This window comes from Lactuca sativa, chromosome 9 (genome assembly GCF_002870075.4).
Source record: "Lactuca sativa cultivar Salinas chromosome 9, Lsat_Salinas_v11, whole genome shotgun sequence".
In the NCBI taxonomy this organism is placed as follows: Eukaryota; Viridiplantae; Streptophyta; class Magnoliopsida; order Asterales; family Asteraceae; genus Lactuca; species Lactuca sativa.
The window spans coordinates 188528356-188548522 of record NC_056631.2 but is presented as its reverse complement, the minus strand read 5'-3'; the positions used below and the strand labels follow the sequence as shown (position 1 = coordinate 188548522).

The 20167-nt window shown below is 37.5% G+C and overlaps 1 protein-coding gene across 1 annotated transcript; it reads right to left on the bottom strand.

Annotated features, from left to right (window-relative positions):
• Positions 1-10183: 10183 nt before the first annotated feature.
• LOC111889806 (nitrile-specifier protein 5) lies at positions 10184-12079 on the bottom strand. Its single transcript, XM_052767546.1, has 2 exons — positions 11927-12079; positions 10184-11281 (listed from the first exon to the last, which is right to left on the bottom strand). Exons 1-2 carry the CDS (start codon positions 12008-12010, stop codon positions 10322-10324), a joined length of 1044 nt encoding a protein of 347 aa, XP_052623506.1. The 5' UTR covers positions 12011-12079; the 3' UTR covers positions 10184-10321.
• Positions 12080-20167: the final 8088 nt, after the last annotated feature.

Below are 20167 nucleotides of genomic sequence, written 5' to 3'. Positions count from 1 at the left end.
TATAAGTGAGAAAACAAATAAGATAGTTGAAAGTAAACAACAATAATTATTATGAGAGAAACGATAATTGTGATTATTTAAGGATACTTTTTGTTGGAAAAGTTGATATAAGCATAGGTCATTCTTTAAATCCATTAGTTGGTTTGATTGATGCATTCTCATTTTTATGCATGAGTTTTGTAACTTCTTGTATTTTGTTTTTAACTTTTTTTTTCTACCATCTTCTTGTTAGTTTGTTAATGCATTCGTCGTTTATTTTTTTAACAATATTATGGTTATTTATTGAAATTACTGAAAAACTAGTTAATAAATAATATATAGGATGAAAATATGCTCAGTGAATAACTATTTTTCATATACATATAAACTATTAGGAGGTCTTTAGAAATATGTTTTTAAATTAAATATAACTTAATATTGATATATATATATATATATATATATATATATATATATATATATATATATATATATATATATATATATATATATATATATATATATATATATAGGTTCAGGTTCATTTGAGACCATTCTAATTTTGTGAGACCGTGAGACCAAATTTAAAAATAATTTTAAAATGCAAAATAAATGGAAAAATCCAAAAATTCTTTTTTTAAATATTATTTTCGGAACTTGAATTAACTAAAAAAAATAAAAATAAATAAAAAAAATCCCGTTTTTTTTTGAAAAATACGTGAAATATTCTAAATAGAATATTACACTGACATATTCTAAAAAATAATTTTAAAATGCAAAATAAATTGAAAAATCTAAAAATTCTGTTTTTAAATATTATTTTCGGAACTTGAATTAACGAAAAAAAATAATTTTTTTTTTTGAAAAATACGTTAAATGTTCTAAATAGAATATTACACTGTACATATTTTAAAAATAATTTTAAAATGCATAATAAATGGAAAAATCAAAAAATTCTTTTTTTAAATATTATTTTCGGAACTTGAATTAACTAAAAAAAATTAAAAAAAAATAAAAAAATACGTCTCACGGTCTCACAAAGTTAGGCCGTCTCACATGAACCTAACCCTATATATATATATATATATATATATATATATATATATATATATATATATATATATATATATATATATATATATATAGCTTCATTTCTAATTATCGATGATAATGATACTCATTGAAGTTTAAGGATTGACTTTTACATATAAAAGACATTAGTTGGGAGAAAATGAGTTGTAATTTGCACTTGAATAAAAAAACAAGTCTAAATATTGCGTTATGGCACGGGTAAAGATAACATCAGTGGCGGACCTATGTAGGGCCTTTGGGGTCTCGGGCCACTGCTCAATTTCCGGCACGCAGTGTAAATTTTTTTTTTTTTTTTTTTTTTTTGGTTTTTTCTATTAGGTGCACCCGCTTGAAGTACGAGAGACACCCCTACTAAAACAGTCTGCGTCCGCCACTGGATAACATCACACCATTCATAGAGTTCGAAGAGTCTGAGTACATCGCAGAGAGTTGACAAACATGACGTGTCATCTACGCTACACAATGCATTTTACCTTGGATTTGAAAAGTATAAATAGGGTATTATCTTTGACCTAAAAAAGAACACATCAGATGAGAGTCGTCTAAATTTGAATTTGATCGACCAAAAGACAATTTCAAGGCTGGAAGGCTGATTAGGAGTAGGAATCTAAAGGATCAAAAGAAGAATTAATAATGATTCATTTGGTTTGCTTTAGTGTCTATATTTAGCACTCTGCTATGATTTCCTTATGTTGTTTGTTGTAGATAATGCTTTAGTTACCCTTTATTTTTACTTAGACGCATGGACCTAAATGGACCTAAAGTTATGGTTTAATTATATTTTAGGTATTAGTAGTTGTTTTATTTATCTTGCTTATTTAAACAAATATACTTATATGTTAAAGTTTGTATCTTTATTGACTATCGTTGAGTTACTATAGTCTAGAGGACCAATATAATTGAGTTTGTTTGAATCGTAATTGTTTTATGAAAGGAAATTATGACTAAAGATAGACCAAATCATAGGGGTTATATTAGTAATGTAATAAACCTTAATGTCTACGAATTTGCATTTGATGAAAATTTTGTGCACCATCTTGTATGATATGAATTAAATAATGATAATAGTGATAATTAATTAACACGACCATTATGATTAAAGGCCTTAATATCATAAGATTAGTGTATGTGATACCATCAATTCAAGTTTATATCAATTATAGTTAATGACTTAGACACCTAATCTAACACCTCTCTCACCATAGCACCGCCTTCGCCTGCCATAAACCACCATCTCGTCACGGTCGTCCATCTATAAACCCTTCCTCTGATCTCCGATCTCGTCGCCACCATCCAGATTTGTAAACGTTCGGTTTTCCGGCGATACGAACACCATCACTGTAACTCGGTCTGTAAACCTTCGTTTGTCCAGATCTGTAATTTGCCTATGCCACCACAGTTGTTCGTCATCGATGTTTATGGTCAAGTTTCTAGTCACGATCATCATTCTTCAACTCGATCTACAAACCCTTCGTCGGACCACCACTTCCTGCCGGATCATCAGTTTTGCCATCTTCCTCAGAAAACCCTACATCGCCATTGCCTTAGTTTCTCCTCATCTCTAACGTTTTTTTTGTTTACAGGAGTTCATATATGTTCGCTGTTCACAGAAGTTCAGATCTGTTCATCAGACTTCAGATCTTGTAAGCTCATTTGTGTCAAAAAATGGTGCCGCCATCTTCCTCAAATCTCATCGTTCTTATGTTATTTTCATCTTGAAACTGTCTCATGGCCTCCCTCCTTATGGATCTACAACACCCAACTAAATCAACGTCAGAATTGAAGGGTTTGCGAAGGAAGATGGCCGCATGAGAAGGTGACTTGAAGATAGTGTTGTTTTCCTAAACTCCAAAGAAGGCGTGAAGATGGTGTGTTCATGGATCTTAAGGGTTCCAAGTTGCATGTTTTTGGGGTTTTGGAAGTGGAAGTCTCTTCGCCAGAAGCCTCCATCGTAGATAGTGGTGGTGGTGAAGGGGATGTGTTTTCTGAAAATATGATGAAGCAGATGATTTTTGTCTATGTATATGTGTGTGTGTGTGTGAGAGAGAGAGATAGAGAGTATTTCTTTTTTTTTTCCTGTTTTTTAATTTCTAAAATAAAAAATTGGAAAAAGGAAAATACAAATGACAAAATCATCATTATAAAAAAATTTAAAGCAAACCGGACCAAACTCGCAACAAAATAAAAATTTTGGACCTGTGGTGTTAGTCCAAATCTTTTTGGACCAAAGTGGTAATTTTGAGCAAACCATAGGGATTATTTATTCACTTTAGTCTTTATCTATTTTAGTTTCATAAAGTTCTTATTTATTAAAAGAATACGTTTATATCTTTAACTTTTTAAACAAATAAAATTTCTTCATTTGGAAAGAATTATTGAATTAATTAATACATGTTTTCACGATTTCTTTTTTTACAAATTTACCATTTAATTATTATAATACATTAGAATTTTATAAAATTCAGTAGATTATTTATAAGTCTTGTCTTTGTGGCTAAATGTATAGATATGTATAGACGAGTCATTTAAGAATCGTTCAAGAAATTAGTAAATCATTTAGGTTATCTGGTATGGTAGCATAAACAACATGTGAGTTTCGACGTGACAGCCCAGAAAACACGTTAACACCGCCCCACGAACCGATGGCTTGGCTATGGAGTGGATGTGAGGACGGACGAAGACGACGAATAAAAAAACACGGTATTCACACGTTTTTTAGAAAACGGGTGAAGAAGGAAACCAAGAAGTAAACGGTTTAAAAGGACCATTCATATTTGCTTTTAACCGAAGTTACAACTATGGTCCGTGAAATTGTGTCTCTCTATCACTTATCTTTGAATTAACTTAAACCCTCAACTATATATACCTATAGATGTTTATTTAATTTTAAATATTAGTAATATGTTTATTTGATTTTTTAATTAGTAAAATGATTACTTAAGTTTAAAATTATGTTTTTTTTATTTAATCTAATGTTAAAAAAATAAAATAAATAAAAAATATAAATGATGTAGAGTGATAATTAATCATTTCCAAATACTAATGATTTGGTAGTGAACATATAATGAAGATGACGTAACACATAGGTGACAATACTTTTTTAATAGGTTGGTGGTGACCATTCTCCTTGGCCTTAATCCTCTACAAGTTTTCTCTAAATGTGTGCATTATAATATTTTAGATGTAAATCATATTTTCTCGTATATTTAAATATAAATGTCAAAATCAAACTAGTTTAATTACAAAAGTGTGAACTGTAAAGGAGTCTCCTTCACTCACACTCATACTCTCACACACCCTCTCTCTCTTCTTTAATCAGCCTTCGAAATTTGTCTCTATCTGTTGTTGCAACTGAAGGAGTTAAGCATGAAGAGCAAGTATGTGTTGTCTTCCAAAATATAATTGAAGTAAGAGAAAACAAACATGGGAATGTCTAGATTTATTCAAGGGTTTTAAGTTTTGTTTAAGATTACTTAAATGTTTGTGATTAGATCTTACGTTCATGTACAGTTTATTTGATAGTGACAAACATGTTTTATTTATTTATTGTGATTTGTTACATGTTTTATGCGAAAGCTATATATCATGAATATAAACTTTTATGGTATTGCTTTTATCACCAAAAGTACTTTAAATATGAAGCAAGTGAATTCTGTTTGTATATCCTTTTTCTCAGTAATAATTTTCCATAGGGTTATATCAAGTGTGAAATCACCAGCCATTAATTATACCATAAACAAAGAAGACCTTTTTCTCAGCAATAATTTTCCCTAGCGTTATAATGGAGTTTATTTCTATGGTTTCTAATTAAATTACTTTAACATCTTATCTCCTAAAGTAAATGTTGTTGTTACCTTGTTATCGTTGTTTATACACATAATAATTCCCTTCTTGTTTCAAAAAGTATATAAAAGCCGAAAAGGCATGAAGGTGATATAAGCATAGTTTGTAAGCAAAGGATATGGAACAAAATCTACAATCCTAAAAAGTGTAACATATCAACACTTTAAATTATTCAATGAGTTGCGACATGTCCTTTTCAAGATACTTGAGAAAACAGCCTTGTTTAAGTTTATAGTAGCTTATACTTTATATTATCTTCACTTACGACCTATCTTTATCCCGTTAACAAAAATAAACAAGAACTCAAGTGTATATAGATTTTAGAGCATATGAGCATTGCCTCAACTTCTTAACTGCCGTTGAGTTACAAAATCACATCTTATTTTTTACTAATGTCGAGTAAGCAAAGATTCGAAATCAGCGTTTGGGAGTATTTGAGAGCTTCTAGCTTCTAAGATTTAGTTTAAACAAAACGCTCCGTTTTGAACAGAAAACCTTGTGTTAGATTACTTGGGTTGAAACTTGTGTAAATAACAAGCAAAAAATAAACCCTTATGCAACAAGTAAAAAGAATACGTAAGAATTGAAGAATTGAAACAAATATATTACTTGAACAAAAGTAAACTAGAAAAGGTTCTGCATAACTATAATAAATCAACGTCCCTTATTTATACTAATCTAAACTAGTCCTACTCAAACACAAAAACTAGGAATAAACTCAATAAAAGAAAACTTTCCAATTTTACCCTTGGAACTAGAATGTTGTTTTTGAACTATCTAAACCGATTAACCCAACAATCACCCCCTTAATCAGTTTATTATACCACTCGTTCACAACATCGTTTAACCACCATCTTTTCGAACCATCCCGATTCTTGATCTTTCCTGGACACCCGACTTTCACCTCGGCCACATCTAAAGTCTTCTAACAACCCATTTTAATTGGTGACAACACATGTGACATATACCATGGCATCCCGTTGGACATGTTCATTACCATCTCGATTTTTCCCGGATCTACGACCTCTCCCCGGCCACATCCAAAGCCACCCGATTTGAACTTCCACCACCATAATGTTCACACCGTGTTGTTTCTTCAATCTCTTCCTTTCCTTCGATTACCGTTCTTCAAAGAGGCATCTCCACAGACTAAGAAACAAAGCCACCTGCTTCACCATTTTCTTTCAATCTGCCAAACGAACTGAATCCAAAGCCACCTGCTTTGACGGATCCTTCATGCCCGCTTTTCACGCACAGTATCCCCTTATCACGAACAAACCGATCAAAAACTTTATGCCTTCTGATTTCAACCGATCAACGTCTTATTCTCTTTTTTGACAACCCTGACCTAATCAAACTTATTCCAAGAGCACTTTTCCACCGAACAACAAGACAAGGTCACAACCACCTTTACCGTCTTCCGTCACCCGCAAAACGAACCGACTCGAAGTCACCCACTTTGACGTCTTCCCGTCCATTTATTTCGCGCCTCTGGTTAGTCTCTCTCTACCTTAGAACAAGCCCGATCAAAAAAAATCGGTGCAGCTGTTGAGATGCTTCAACTCGAGCTAAAAAACAATCCACACCTCTTTAAATCGAATCTGATTCCCGCTGCGTCTGCCCGCAACAAAGAGCTACACTTTTCTTAAAACCGACTCTTAAACCGGCCGCCCTACGTCTTCACAAGCCCTAGGCTCTGATACCAAGTGTTAGATTACTTGGGTTGAAACTTGTGTAAATAACAAGCAAAAAATAAACCCTTATGCAACAAGTAAAAAGAATACATGAGAATTGAAGAATTGAAACAAATATATTACTTGAACAAAAGTAAACTAGAAAAGGTTCTGCATAACCACAATAAACCAACGTCCCTTATTTATAATAATCTAAACTAGTCCTACTCAAACACAAAAACTAGGAATAAACTCAATAAAAGGAAACTTTCCAATTTTACCCTTGGAACTAAAATGTTGTTTTTGAACTCTCTAAACCAATTAACCAAACACCTTGTTTGGCACTACAAGCTTCTAGCATTTAGTTTAAACAAAATGCTCCAATTCCAAATGTTACTTCATATAGTGTTGAACAAAACATTACAAGTTACCCGCTACTAGTTAATTTTGCCGAACACGCCCATAACATTCGGCTTTTTGTACCGTATTCATAAGGAAAATCTTTTAGAAAAAATCAAACTGTGATTTTATTTATAAAAAAAATCATAAATATATTTTTTGAACACTAAATCACACACAAAAAAAAAAAAAAAAAAAAAAAAAAAAAAAAAAAAAAAAACCGCTAGGGTGTTATCATAATTTTTAGAAAACTAAAGTGGTTTTTCAGGAAAACTAAAGTGGTTTTTCTAATAATCAAAGTTGTTTTCTTAAATGAATCATAATTTTTTTTTTTCTTCCAAAAATTGGTGTGGAAACTTAAATGTTGATGTTTGGAATCACCAAAAGTTTGGTGATAGTTCATTCATATATGTAGTGCTTACACACAAGTTCATTTAACTCAAAAACCCAAACCAATATATGGCGGAGAACATTTAACTCAAAAACCCAAACCAATATATCGCGGAGAAGAACACAAACATATCATTGTTTATTCATTTTAATAATGTTTTCAGGTTCGAATTTTGTATTAAAGAATACAAAAACCTTTCTTGTTAATTGGTTATAACTTAAAATCAATTTTCCAAGATAAATCTCTCCCTCTGTTTATAGACATTCGATATCCTCAACTGATTGTTGGTGATTTGATATCATCAATATTATTTAAGTATAATAGGATTAAATTTTTTGACCAAATATGATCTTGTTAAATATTAAACAAGTTAAGATGAGATGGAGTGCATACTTGTTTAAGTTTTCAAGATTCAAAGTATACTTTTATTTATGGGCGGAACCCCTGAAAAAACGGGGCTCCGGGGGTAGCGCACCTGGGAGCGGGTCCAAGGGGCAGAGCCTCTGGCTGGAGTCGAGCTGTCAGGTTAGCGCAATTTTTTTTTATTTGAGTTATGTTGCTATATTAAATAAATGCACCAAAAATCTGATTTTTAGAAAATGGACTCATTTTGATCCTTTTCCCCGAGATCTGTATTATGATAGAATTTTGTAGTTTTTATGACTGTTTTGTAACTATCTTGTGATAGTTTTCAGACGGAAATTATATAGCCGTTTTTTTTGTCATTTTTCTTGTACACTTCTTTAAGAACATTTCAAATACATTATATGATTTCGTAATATCTGAATTTCATCGGTACCATCGAAATAATTCAATTTGATAGTGAATCACGATTTTCAGAGAATCCAAACAATTTGTTTATCCTCTATTCCTAACACTGTCCCCCCCCCCCCCCCCCCTCCATTTTATGCTAGTGGGTGTACACTCTCACCACCTCTCACTTATTCTATGACACCTCATCATCACGTCATTTTTCTTTTACTCTCCTCTCATCCTTTACTCATACGAAGTAGTTGACTTCTCGTTGCCTCACTTTTTATAAAAAAAAAAATTAATATATAAAAATATAATCGAAAAACATGATTTCAATATCATAATCAAAATAACATATAACCACAACAAATTATGAAGTGACTATAATGAACAACGAGATTTTTTTTAAAGAACACATGATAAATGATGAATCTCAACCTAGATTTCTATAAACATCACATTTATCATCCAAATAACAACATAACCACAACAGGCAAGGCCGGCCCAAGGGATGTTCAAGGTGTGCCCTTGAACATGGCCCATTGAAATCTAGGAGCCCACATATTTCTTGGCCTTTGTATTAGCTTAGGTTATGTATCAGGTGACAAAACGAAACGACGTGGGCGAGAATATAAGCAGGAATCAGAAGTTTTTAGGAAGAAAACAACGCTTAGGTTCCATCAATCTCGGTGATAATGATTATGAGTTAAGTATGAGGAACATATTAATGATGCCATCGATTGAGCGAATCATCGTCAAGCTCCTTGGCAACGGTTTCCTTCTTTCATTCTTTTCTTGAAATAAAAAAAAATCATTCAAATGAAAACCTTCAAGTTTTGAACATCAGAAACATTTCAGACCCAATTGAGTTCTTACTTCTTTATTTTATAATTCTTCCAAATGATAAGGAAATCAAAATCCTTCAATCGCTTGTAGGAAGGTGCTGTAAATCAGAATTGAGTTCTTACTTTTTTTATCTATCTAATACATATTTTGTATTGTAACAACTTATGTTTTTTATCTTGAATTCTGATTTATCTTGAATTTATGTTTCTTTTTTCTTGAATTCATATTTGTTTCAAAAGAAGAAATCAGAATTTGAAACTAGAAGGAAATCAGACTTCCAGAAGCAAAATCTTTCAATCCATATTTTTTTTATTGAATTTATGTTCCTGTTTTCTTGAATTCATAAACAAGATCTATCAATACAGTTCCAAGGGTTCGAAGTTTTTGATGCAACTTTGCTTGAAGTGTTGAAAATCAAAAGATAAGTCTCAGATTTCTATGTTTTTTTTATTGAAGCAAATCAAACTTTCTCTCTAATGATTGTGTAATATAACATTCTAATTGCTCATTTTTTTTTCATTGTGATTCATTTCTGATTTTTTGTTACAGTTTTGTAGACGACAGAAATGTTAAAACTTTACTGCTTAGTGCTTAAATATTATAAGGATATTATCGAAAAACTCAGTAATATTAGAAGAATAGTTGTTTCAAAGTAAAAGAAAAAAATTAAATATTATTTTGAATCAAATTTTAATTTATGTATTTTGTAATAGAATATGAAATAGTTTAATTGTTTTGCTTAAATTTTTATGTATTTCAAGTTTAGGGCTTATTTTTGGTTAAGTTGCATAGGGCCTCGAAAATCTAGCTGCCGGCCCTGACAACAACAACAATATGAACCGATTGAAATGAACATCCTATAAAGAAACTAACCTGTGAAATACTTCTCCTACATCTCCAATTTCATCAAACAAATAAACTAACAACTCAACGTTTTTTCACTCAGAAAAGCGTAAACTTCCCTTCTTACTTTTACTATAAGTGCGAATAATTGCGGAACCTGTTATCAAAGCCCTTAAATGTGATGTTGCTATGATGAAGTGAAATGTATTCTGTATACTTTATTTGTAACTGTGGTTCTATTTGAACATATGTTACTTCAACTTGTATATTTATATGTCAAGTTGATTCGTAGATATTAGTTTATAAACCAATTGAACATTAGTGCAATCTTTATTCTTAAAACAAAGATAATGGTTAAATTGGATTACAATGAAAGTCATTTTTATTGTCACATAATGTAATCACAACATACTTCCACTCACATCTTAAACTAATAAACAAAAAAGAAAAAAAAAAAAAAAAAAAAAAGATGCCCAAACATCAAACACCATTTTTAAAATCCTTAATCTAAACAAGGGGTAAAAAAGTAAATATCATCCAACCGATCATTACTCGGCGAATTCCCACCATACACCAACAACCCGTCTTCACCACCAAACCGCCCACCGGAAAACGCGCACCACCCTCGTGGGCCAGGGTGATCACCACCACCATCACCGCCACCAAAACCATCCTCCACCCGCCACCACGTCAGCGCAGCCGTATCCAACGCATACACCTCATGGGTAAACCGACCCGCACCCATGTGACCCAAATCACTAGGGTCCACCTCACCACCACAAACAAATATATACTTCCCAATCACAACACTCGAAAACACACTCCTTGGTGTCGGTTTTTGACCCGTGGTTTCAACCTCGACCCATTTTCCACTATCCGGGTCGAAAAAATGTACATCATCAACCTCCATACCCGCAAACCCATAAACCACCCAAATTTTCCCGCCAACCACCCCGACCCCGGGCCCACCACGACCTTTCAAATTATCACCCGGTAAAGGAAACTCAATCCATTTTTTCTCAACAACATCATAAGCCCATAAGTCATTCAACCGACCCGCGACCCCACACCCACCGAAAACATACATGCGGCGGTCATCCGTAGCTACCGAGTGGTAGCTACGGTGAATGGGTCCATTGTCCCCGGTAGACAATAGGGCCCACTCGTTCGTACAGGTGTCGAACGAGTAGAGCTCGTTGAGCTCTGCGTGGGTGGCGTCACGGCCACCGAAGACATAGATTGTGGTGCCGATGGCGGCCATTGTGACGCCGACACGTGGCGGTGGGATGTCGCCGGTGGTTTCGGCTGTTGACCATGTTTGGGTGGTGAGGTTGAAGATGTAGAGGGAGTTGTTGATTGGGACACGTGGAGTGAATTCGCCACCAAAGGCGTAAGCTTTTTCTCCAACAATGGTGATTGCGTGTGAGCTTCGAGCTCCGGGTCCTGTTCCTTTTTGGTTCAACTGAAAATTATGAAAGATCTAAAGTTTATCAAGTCATCCATGGATGATGAATGCTAATACGATCTTGTAAGTAGAGAGGAATCATTACGACAATTAGATAAGAAATCAACGGTGGATTTAGAAAGGGGGTTTGCTTTTAAGTGGGATTCCGAGTTGGAAATGGGATCCACGAGTCTCTCCATGAATCAAATCATATGAATTTGACTACTTTGAAAGTGATTTTACCTCGGATTTGAAAACATTAATTGACTGATCTTCATGAACAAACTGTAAATAAATCCTAATTTCGAATACTATTGTTTCTAGGTTTTATATTTGTGCAAGATTTTGACATGGTTTTTGGTTAGAAACACGAAGGATACATGATTGACATGCATCACATATACAGATCATAATCGACTTCCATCTCTTCGTAAAACCCTGTGTATATACCTCAAACCAGTGACAAAGAAATTAATAGGCAATTAGAACAAACCCTAGCCATAGCCTGATGAGTTAAGATCAATCTAAAAAACAATCGAAAGCGAATCACTAAATCTAGTTGGTATATGGTTGAAACAAATAAGTGATGGAAATGAAGCAGAAAAGTGATGATGATGATGATGATATGCAAAAGTGATAAAGAGAAATGAAGGAGAAGTTGACCTTAATCCATTTGCCTTGTGTTATCGCCATTGTTGTTGATGAGCACAGAGGAGTTGGTGTTTGATTGATTCTCTGTTCCACCATAAAACACTTCGCTACTTATATAAACAAATCAGTGCCTGTCAATTGTCAAACACTTTTTTTGTTTGTTTTAAAGAGTTAATCTATTTGGTATATCAGTCGACAAGTCATTTACTATTCTGCCCTTATTTTATGTGACAACAAAGGAACAATCTATTATTAGTTATTAGTGTATCCATAGATTAATAAAGAGATAACTTGATTGGTTAACGAACTTTTAATTTTATTCATATTTAGTTACTGAATTTTTTTTTATTTATTTACACATGAATTATTTGAATTTGTTCATATTTTACTCTTATGACCGGTTACAATCGGTCATAAAGGTAAAATGTAAGCATTTCAAATAAACCGGTTATAAGGGTAAAATATGAACACATTTAAATAATTTATGGGTAAATCAAGCACGAAAAAAAGAGTTCAATAACTAAATATGAACTAGTTGAAATTTTGTTACCTTTTCAAGTCATTATCCCTTATTGTAATCATTTCTTAGTTTATTTTGTTGTGTGTTGTGTTTGTAAGAAGTATTATAGAATAGAATGTGTATCACAAAAGCATGTTGTAGTTCGTTACTTTAATCGTAATCAATGAGATAAACTTTTAACTAGAGTTAATTTATTCACGTATAAGTGAAACCTCAACCTACAAAGAAGAAAATGATCAGTAGAGTTTCACAAAGGCAAAAAGACACATATACAAGCAATAAAATGAAATATAGATCGAAAATCAAAAGGAGCATGGTGAAAAGGTACATATAGAACCAACATACAAATAGAAAAGGTAGATAAGAGTAATAACTACGAAAAAAAGTATAGACAAAACAAGTTGAAAGTAAAATAGTGAAAATTAGGCAAAATGCACAAACAATGTAAAGGCAATTAGCACTTAGACTACTCATGCGCTACTCCACGACCTTGATCTTATGCATCCACACTCTCTAATAAAGTTTGTGTCCTTGTAAATAGAAAAACATCATTCAAATTTAACATTGTATTATATTCATGCTTCTTTATCATATTTTCTCTCTTCCTCGCACGATCTACAACGACCGTCCCCTTCCTGTCGAGTGAAAATCGTTGCCTATGTCCCAAGTATATGTATGAAACCACCATAATCTTTGTTTCTTCAATTTCTATGTGATTAAAGTCGCTTCTATGTATTTCAAAGTGTTCTTTCTAGTAACTTACACAATAAAGGTATATCACACGATTACTACAACATCCTCACTTTTGTGACCTTCATATTCAGCTTGTGCTCATTCTTAATAACATTTAGAATCATTTACAAGATAATGGATTTAAATGGTAACAAACTTTCAATTTTGTTCATATTTAGTCATTAAACTTTTTTCATGCTTAATTTATCATTAATTATTTGAAATTGTTCACATTTACTCTTATGACCGGGTATATAGTCGTTCATAAGGGTAAATATGAACCATTTCAAATAATTCAGAGGTAAATCAAACACGAAAAAAATCTAATGGCTAAATGTGAACAAAGTTGAAACTTTGTTAGTCTCTCAAATCATTATCTCATTAATAAATAGACTTCATTTATCAAAAATCAACCTAGATTAACAGGTTAGTAGGCGAATATCCTTATGTTGCTCTCGCTTAATCCGCATATCTGGAACTCTTTGATTTGAACTACTCTGAATCCTGGCCGACGCTCCCCTTACCGGTATCAGTGCAAGGGCAATTAGTACGTGTTGCCATAGTAGTTTGGATGGATTGGAACGAAGGGATGAAGGAGGGCCAAAAAGAACGCGCAAAGGTCTCTCCGCTCCTAGTCACTAAGTAGTGCTATTCTAGGGGGCTGGACTCCACCAAGAGGTTCTTTCTCTCACGTCATTTCGCCCGCCCGTTTCACTTCTGTGCAAATATAATTAAAATATTGTTATATGTTATTAATTTCATTTTTTTAAAAAATTTCTTTTATTTATAAATTATAAATATTAGAAAAAAAATTAATTTATGAAAATATAAAAAAGTTTGAAAGATTATTGTTGAAAGCTATTATTTTTTCCTTTAGAATATATATATATATATATATATATATATATATATATATATATATATATATATATATATATATATATATATATATATATATATATATATAGGGGAGAGTTCAATTGAGAAAAAAAAAAGGTTGAGAATGGGGGTGTAACACCCAAAGTTTATAAGGACAAGAAAGGAAAGAAAACCTTAATTTTAAGGGGCGACTCGGCGAGTCCAAGGAGGAACTCGGCGAGTCCGAGCGGGATCCGAGTCAGGGAGTAAGTGACCGACTCGGCGAGTCGGCCAAGGTGACTCGGCGAGTCTGGTCTGTGCGAGGAAAACCCTAAATTCGGGACTTGGAGCCTTCATAAACGCCTTAACCTCCTTCCTAGGGTCCCTTTACTGCCTCTTGCACCCAGAGCATCGAACCGCAAACCCCATAGTGCCCATTCAAGCTCCCAAGCCATATTGAGTGATTTGAAGGAAGAAGAAGAAGGGGAAATCATTGAGGCTTCAAGAAGTGGTCTTGGATCTGAAGATTTGGGGAACATTTCTGAGTATCTAAAGGTAATAAGTTGTTTCTCTCTTTTAGACCTTCTATGGTTGTGAGATTTGGGGCTTTTAAGCCATGGTTTGCCACCCAAGTGAGCTAGAAGCCGGATCTGGAGTTGCTACTTCAGATCCAAGTGTGTTATGAGCTGGGGAAGCATAAAGTATCAGCCCTTGAGTCAATTTTGGAGCCCCTTTGGCCTTAAACCCTAGTTTATGGTGGATTGTGCCTAGATCTCCTTCTCTACACGTAAAGTTTGCAACTTTACGTGGGGAATAGGCTTGGGAAGGGTAGATCTACAGTTTGGAGTCCATGCATGACTCGAAAGTCCTCTGCATGTAAGTAGATCCGAATGGACTCGGCGAGTCCTTCGAGTGGACTCGGCGAGTAGCATGAAGATAAGGAGAAACTCGACGAGTGGGATGAACAACTCGTCGAGTCGGATGAAGATGGGCATGAACTCGGCGAGTTGGATGAAGATTGCCTTGTGCTCGGCGAGTCTATTCTTAGACTCGGCGAGTCAGGTCGCGTAGTCCCAAACCCTTCGAGTTAAGACTCGAGTCAGCGAGTCGAGCAAGGACTCAGTGAGTTGGACAGGATAGGATTCGGGAATCAGTAGACTCGGCGAGTCAGGGGCTGACTCGGCGAGTCAAGTCGCGATTGGAAGGACTTTGAGCATAAGAACTCGGCGAGTCAGTAAGTGGACTCGGCGAGTAGGGTTGACCTGGAAGGTTGACTTTGACCAGGACTTTGACTTTGACAAGAGTTGACTTAATTGACCTTTGAAGGTCGGTTAGACTAAGTGTTATGTTGATATTGGTAGCTCGGGGAGCTAGTGGAGCAGCAGTTCGGAGTCAGTGGTCAGGTAGCGGTCAAAGGAATTAGCAGCAGCAGTTCAGCAGTATCAGGTGAGTTTCCCTTTGTGTGAATGGGTCTAAGGCCACAATGTCGGCCCATGTAGTTATGAGTAGAAGACCCGGGGGTTTGCCCTAGGCACAGTATGCTAGTATGATATTCGGGACGAGGTCCAATGATAGAGGGCGGGTGCCCAAGGAATGGTTTAAATGATAGTTTATACTTGTTGTCTGTGTGATACTTGTATGTGCCTGGTAGGGAGGTGAGTGTGGGCGAGGTCTCGTACCTCACCAATAGCAGAGTGTGGATGGTGTTCCATATCTCAGTAGTAGCAGATCAGGGGCGAGGTCCAAGTTAGGGAAGGAGTGAGGGTGGGTTGGGCCCGTATCTCACTATCAGCAGGAGTATGGACGGGGTTCCATGACCCATCAGTAGCAGGACATGGGCGGGGCCCAGTGATAGGCGAGGCCTTAGAACAAGATCCGTTAGTATATATTTAGCTTATGTGATGTGATGTGATATGTTTATGTACTATTATATGTTAGTGGGCGGGACCCTGTGACAGGCGAGGCCTAAGTGAAACAGATCTGTATCCGAGTGGGGCTCGAAGCCAGGCGGGGCCTGGAGCGGCGGGGCCGTTGTAGCGGGCGAGGCCCGAGGTAGGGGGCGAGGCCCATGATAGGGGGCGTGGCCCAGTATGTGCAGTATGTGGTTATGCATGGTATGTGGTAGGGTGGGGAACTCACTAAGCTTCGTGCTTACGGTTTTCAGTTTTGGTTTTAGGTACTTCCAGTAGCAGAGGGAAGAGCTTGAGGTGATCGCATGGCGCACACCATAGTTTAAACAGCCTGGGGATGTTTACTTTGATAATGAACATGTATTTTGGAAACTAATACTCTGTTTATGTTTTGAAATGATGAATTTGCTTAAAGTAATGTTTTATTAAAAGAAATTTTTAGCCTGAATTTTTGGGACGTTACAAGTTGGTATCAGAGCCTTGGTTTGAGGGATTCGGGCATGCTCTCGGGTGTGCCTGAACTCAAACTGAGGGGTTGGATGAAAAGTTTTCAAAAATGAAAAGACAGTTTCGTAAAAAGATTTTTGAGAACTAAAAACAGTTTTAGAAAAACAAAAGAATTCAGAAAGAAAAAGAACTTTGAAAAGAGAAAAGGGTGTGGTGCATGCAATCAACCGAGCTCAAGTAAGTACCCCACAATACCCATACAAGTTTATGTTACGATTAACAGTTGATAGAACAGCATGTTAGATTAGGACTAAGGATCTAGGAATGATGCCTTATGTACCTATTATATGTGTTTAAGCTGCATGATAGTGCTGATTAGACAGTAGTAGGATAGCCTGTTTAGGTTATGCCTGAGTTTATGAGTTTGTGTTGCATGCTAGTTCAGATTCTTGCTGTTTGGATATGATTGCTTGAGTATGTTGTGGTTAGATTTTCCCCTTGTCCGAATGCTGCTTGCTTTGTGCATTGTGGGATTTTGAGTGATGGGAGTTAGCCATTAGGTGGTTACGTCACGTCACATGTGATCAGGGTTGAATAATCTCAGAGTGCTGGATTTGGCCCTATTGCGCAGCTCTTGTTTGAGTCCAACCGTTGTAGGGACGAGTCTTTTACTTGAAGGATTATCTGAGCCTCGTCACATGTGATGGTATCCAGGTGATGGCTAATTGGCATCACAAGGAGACCTTCAGCAGCTGAGGACTGGTTGAGTTGAGTCAGAGGTTTCCCTAGGGTAAGCCTAGGATGAGATAGTGCTAGGAGCAGTAGTAGTGGATAAGGGACCTGGTGGAGTCAAAGCAATTCCTGAGGAAAGTATGGATAGATGTGGAAGGTAGTATGGGCCCGTACTACTGAAAGCAGAGGATCCGTACTTGATTCGGGAAGGGCCAAGACAAGACCAGGAACCTAGCAGGGAGTGTGTTTGGTCTCGCAGCAGTGATGAGTTTTCTGATAGTGGATGTATTATATTTTCAGTATGGTGACGTTGCGAGAGAGACCAGCGGGCGGATCAGGCGCCGAAGAGGGATCAGGCTCGGGTTTAGGGGCCGAGCAGCTCGAGGAACGAATGAGGGAGTTGATATCTGCTGAGGTTACACGCAGTATTTTGAGTTAGACTCCTGTGATCTTTGGCACGGTCAAGGAGGGTATATTGGAGATTTTGGATGAGAGGCTGGGAGCCTTCCGTACTGAGATGATGGCTTTGATGGGAGCGCGTACCCTGACATTTCGGGAGTTCAGGGCTTGCGGGGCACCAGATTATCATGGGGCTAGGGACCCCATCGCTAGCAGTAGATGGTTGGCTGATGTTGCCAACGCATTCTGTACGAGCCGGTGTCCTGAGGGGGACAAGGTCAGACTCGCTTCCTGTCTTCTGAAGGACAGAGCGAGGGATTGGTGGGAGGAGATTAGTCATGCTCTGGGGGATGATGTCGGGTTGGACGCGATGACTTGGAGCGATTTCTCGGCCAGGTTCAGGGCGGAGTTTTCGCCAATTATTGAAGTGCAGCAGTTGGCACGGGAGTTTCAGGATTTGACGCAGACCACCGAGACTGTGGCGGAGATCACCGCCAAGTTCAGGGAGAGGGATCTTCTTGTACCGCAGTATGTCGCAGATGAGGAGATGAAGAAGGTCTGATACCATGAGATGTTGAAGGATGACATCAGGGAGTTCGTGAGCAGATCCAACTGTAAGACGCTGGAAGATATGATTTCTTGGGCTAGAGAGAGGGAAATTGATTTGGAGCAGATCCGGAAGAGGAAGCCGGATGAGGTTCAGGTAGCTACAGGTTCGGGCAAAAGGCCCAAGGGATCGGATTCGAGTTCGAGGGATTATCAGGACCGCAGTCGGTGCACGAAGTGTGGCAGGGCGCACGGGGGCGTGTGCAGGAGTGGTAGCAGTGGCGAGTCTGGCTGTTTCAAGTGCGGTCGGACTGGTCATTTCAGCAGGGATTGTACTGTTACCACCATGCAGGGATCCGACTTGATATGTTTTCACTGCAACCAGCGGGGCCACAAGAAGGCCCAGTGTCCCAGTATGCTTTCGGCAGGACGGGTGATGGCACCCGCCCCTGCAACCTTGAGGATCACGGATGGCCGTCAGGGCCGGGTAGAGGCGCCTGCAGTAGGGAGCAGGGCTTTTTAGATGACTACCTTGGAGGCACGAGCAGCGCCGGACATTGCAGGTATGTGACTTCCGTTTTCAGTTCTTTTATGTTTGCATGATTATATTGTTATGGTTATGCATCAATTTTTGGTATGAGTATTGTATTATGATGTGGCTTGCTTGTGATTATGTTATATGCCATCTGCATACCTTGGTTATTTGTATGGTAGTTAGGGGAAGTGCTCAATGAAGAAGGTTTAAAAGGATGCAGTAATTGTAGCATGCTTGGAAGGGAATTGGTATGTCTCGCTAGTTCGGAGTGGCAGGGCGTTAGAAAGGGAATGGTTAGATCCCTAACCATGGCAGGCTTGGGTTCCTTAGCAGATGGGTTATGGAATGGCAACTAAGCTCGAAATCTCTTTTGGAGTATTGAGCATCAACGGGTAAGCAGGATCGAAGTGGGGGAGAACCCTCCGAGTGTGCCCAGGTAGGAGCACGCATACCCAAAATGAGTATGTGACCTCCGAAAAGGAAAAGAAGTAGTTCAACGTTTGATGGATTGAGAATTCAGGGTTGGGAGTTTGAGAAACTCCCCGTCAGTTAGTGTGTGTGTTGGAAATGGTTAGTGTGTAGTTGGGAATTCGGGTTGTGGTCGCCCGAAGGACTCGAGGGAGTCGGAATGAGGATCTAGAGAGCTTATGGCATGTGGGTGCCTTTGTTCTAGCAGTCAGTGGTGGAAGTATTGTAAGACTACGGGGCAGCCGTAGCATTCACTAGCAGTTAGCAATGGATGGTGATGTAAGACTACAGGTAAGCCGTAGCATTCCTTAGTAGCTTCGTTAGCGGAGTTGGGGCGAGGCCCTTATCTCCTAGTGATCTGATAGGGATCAGGGAGGGGTAGTGGATGAGAATGATAGGGAGTTTGCCTGTATAGCCCTAGAGAGGTGAGACCTTGGGAGAGGCCGCTCCAGGATATAGTTGGGTGAGACCCGTGGGCGAGGCTCGTATGAGACTAGCAATGTAGGTGAGACCTGAGAGCAGGGTTGCTTAGTAGTACGGTTGGGTGGGACCCGTGGGCGAGGCCCGTGAGTTTTAGCAGCACAGGTGGGACCTGGTAAGAACCTTAGTGTCAAGATAGGGGATCGAGGACCCCAGAATTGTAGCGCCTGAATGGCATGATAGATTGAGCAGTTATAGGTGGTCGAAGTTCCTTAGAAAGTCGATGGGAGCGGCTAGGGTTGTGTTGGGTCAGCGACCGGTGGAAGCCGGTAATCCAGGTATTGATAGCTTGGTGGGGAACCGGGGTGGTCTCAGTTCATCAGGAAGTCAGATGAGGAATAGCAGGATTGCCAGTCAGTGGCAGTGCGAGTATGCAGCGTTTGGTGGAATTCAGTTAGTTGATCGTGTGGTGCTCGACACCAAATTGTAGTGGAAAGAAATGCCCAGTGGATACTGGCGATAATGACCAGTACTGGAAGTAGCGGGAGTAAAAGAATTGGTGAAGATAGGGTCTTCACAGTGGCAGAGGAAATAGTTGGTTATGGAGTGTTACCTTGGGGAGGCAAGGAAATCGCGCAAGGAAGGAAGTGGAGAACCCCTATGGGTTCAACGCAGTAATCAGAGGG

What these genes read in the sequence shown, in the direction of transcription:
- LOC111889806 (XM_052767546.1), bottom strand. Translation starts at nt 12,010, where the DNA reads ATGGTGGAACAGAGAATCAATCAAACACCAACTCCTCTGTGCTCATCA. An exon ending in CACAAGGCAAATGGATTAAG is followed by an intron (nt 11,282 to 11,926) that starts GTCAACTTCTCC and finishes CATAATTTTCAG; the next exon opens with TTGAACCAAAAAGGAACAGG.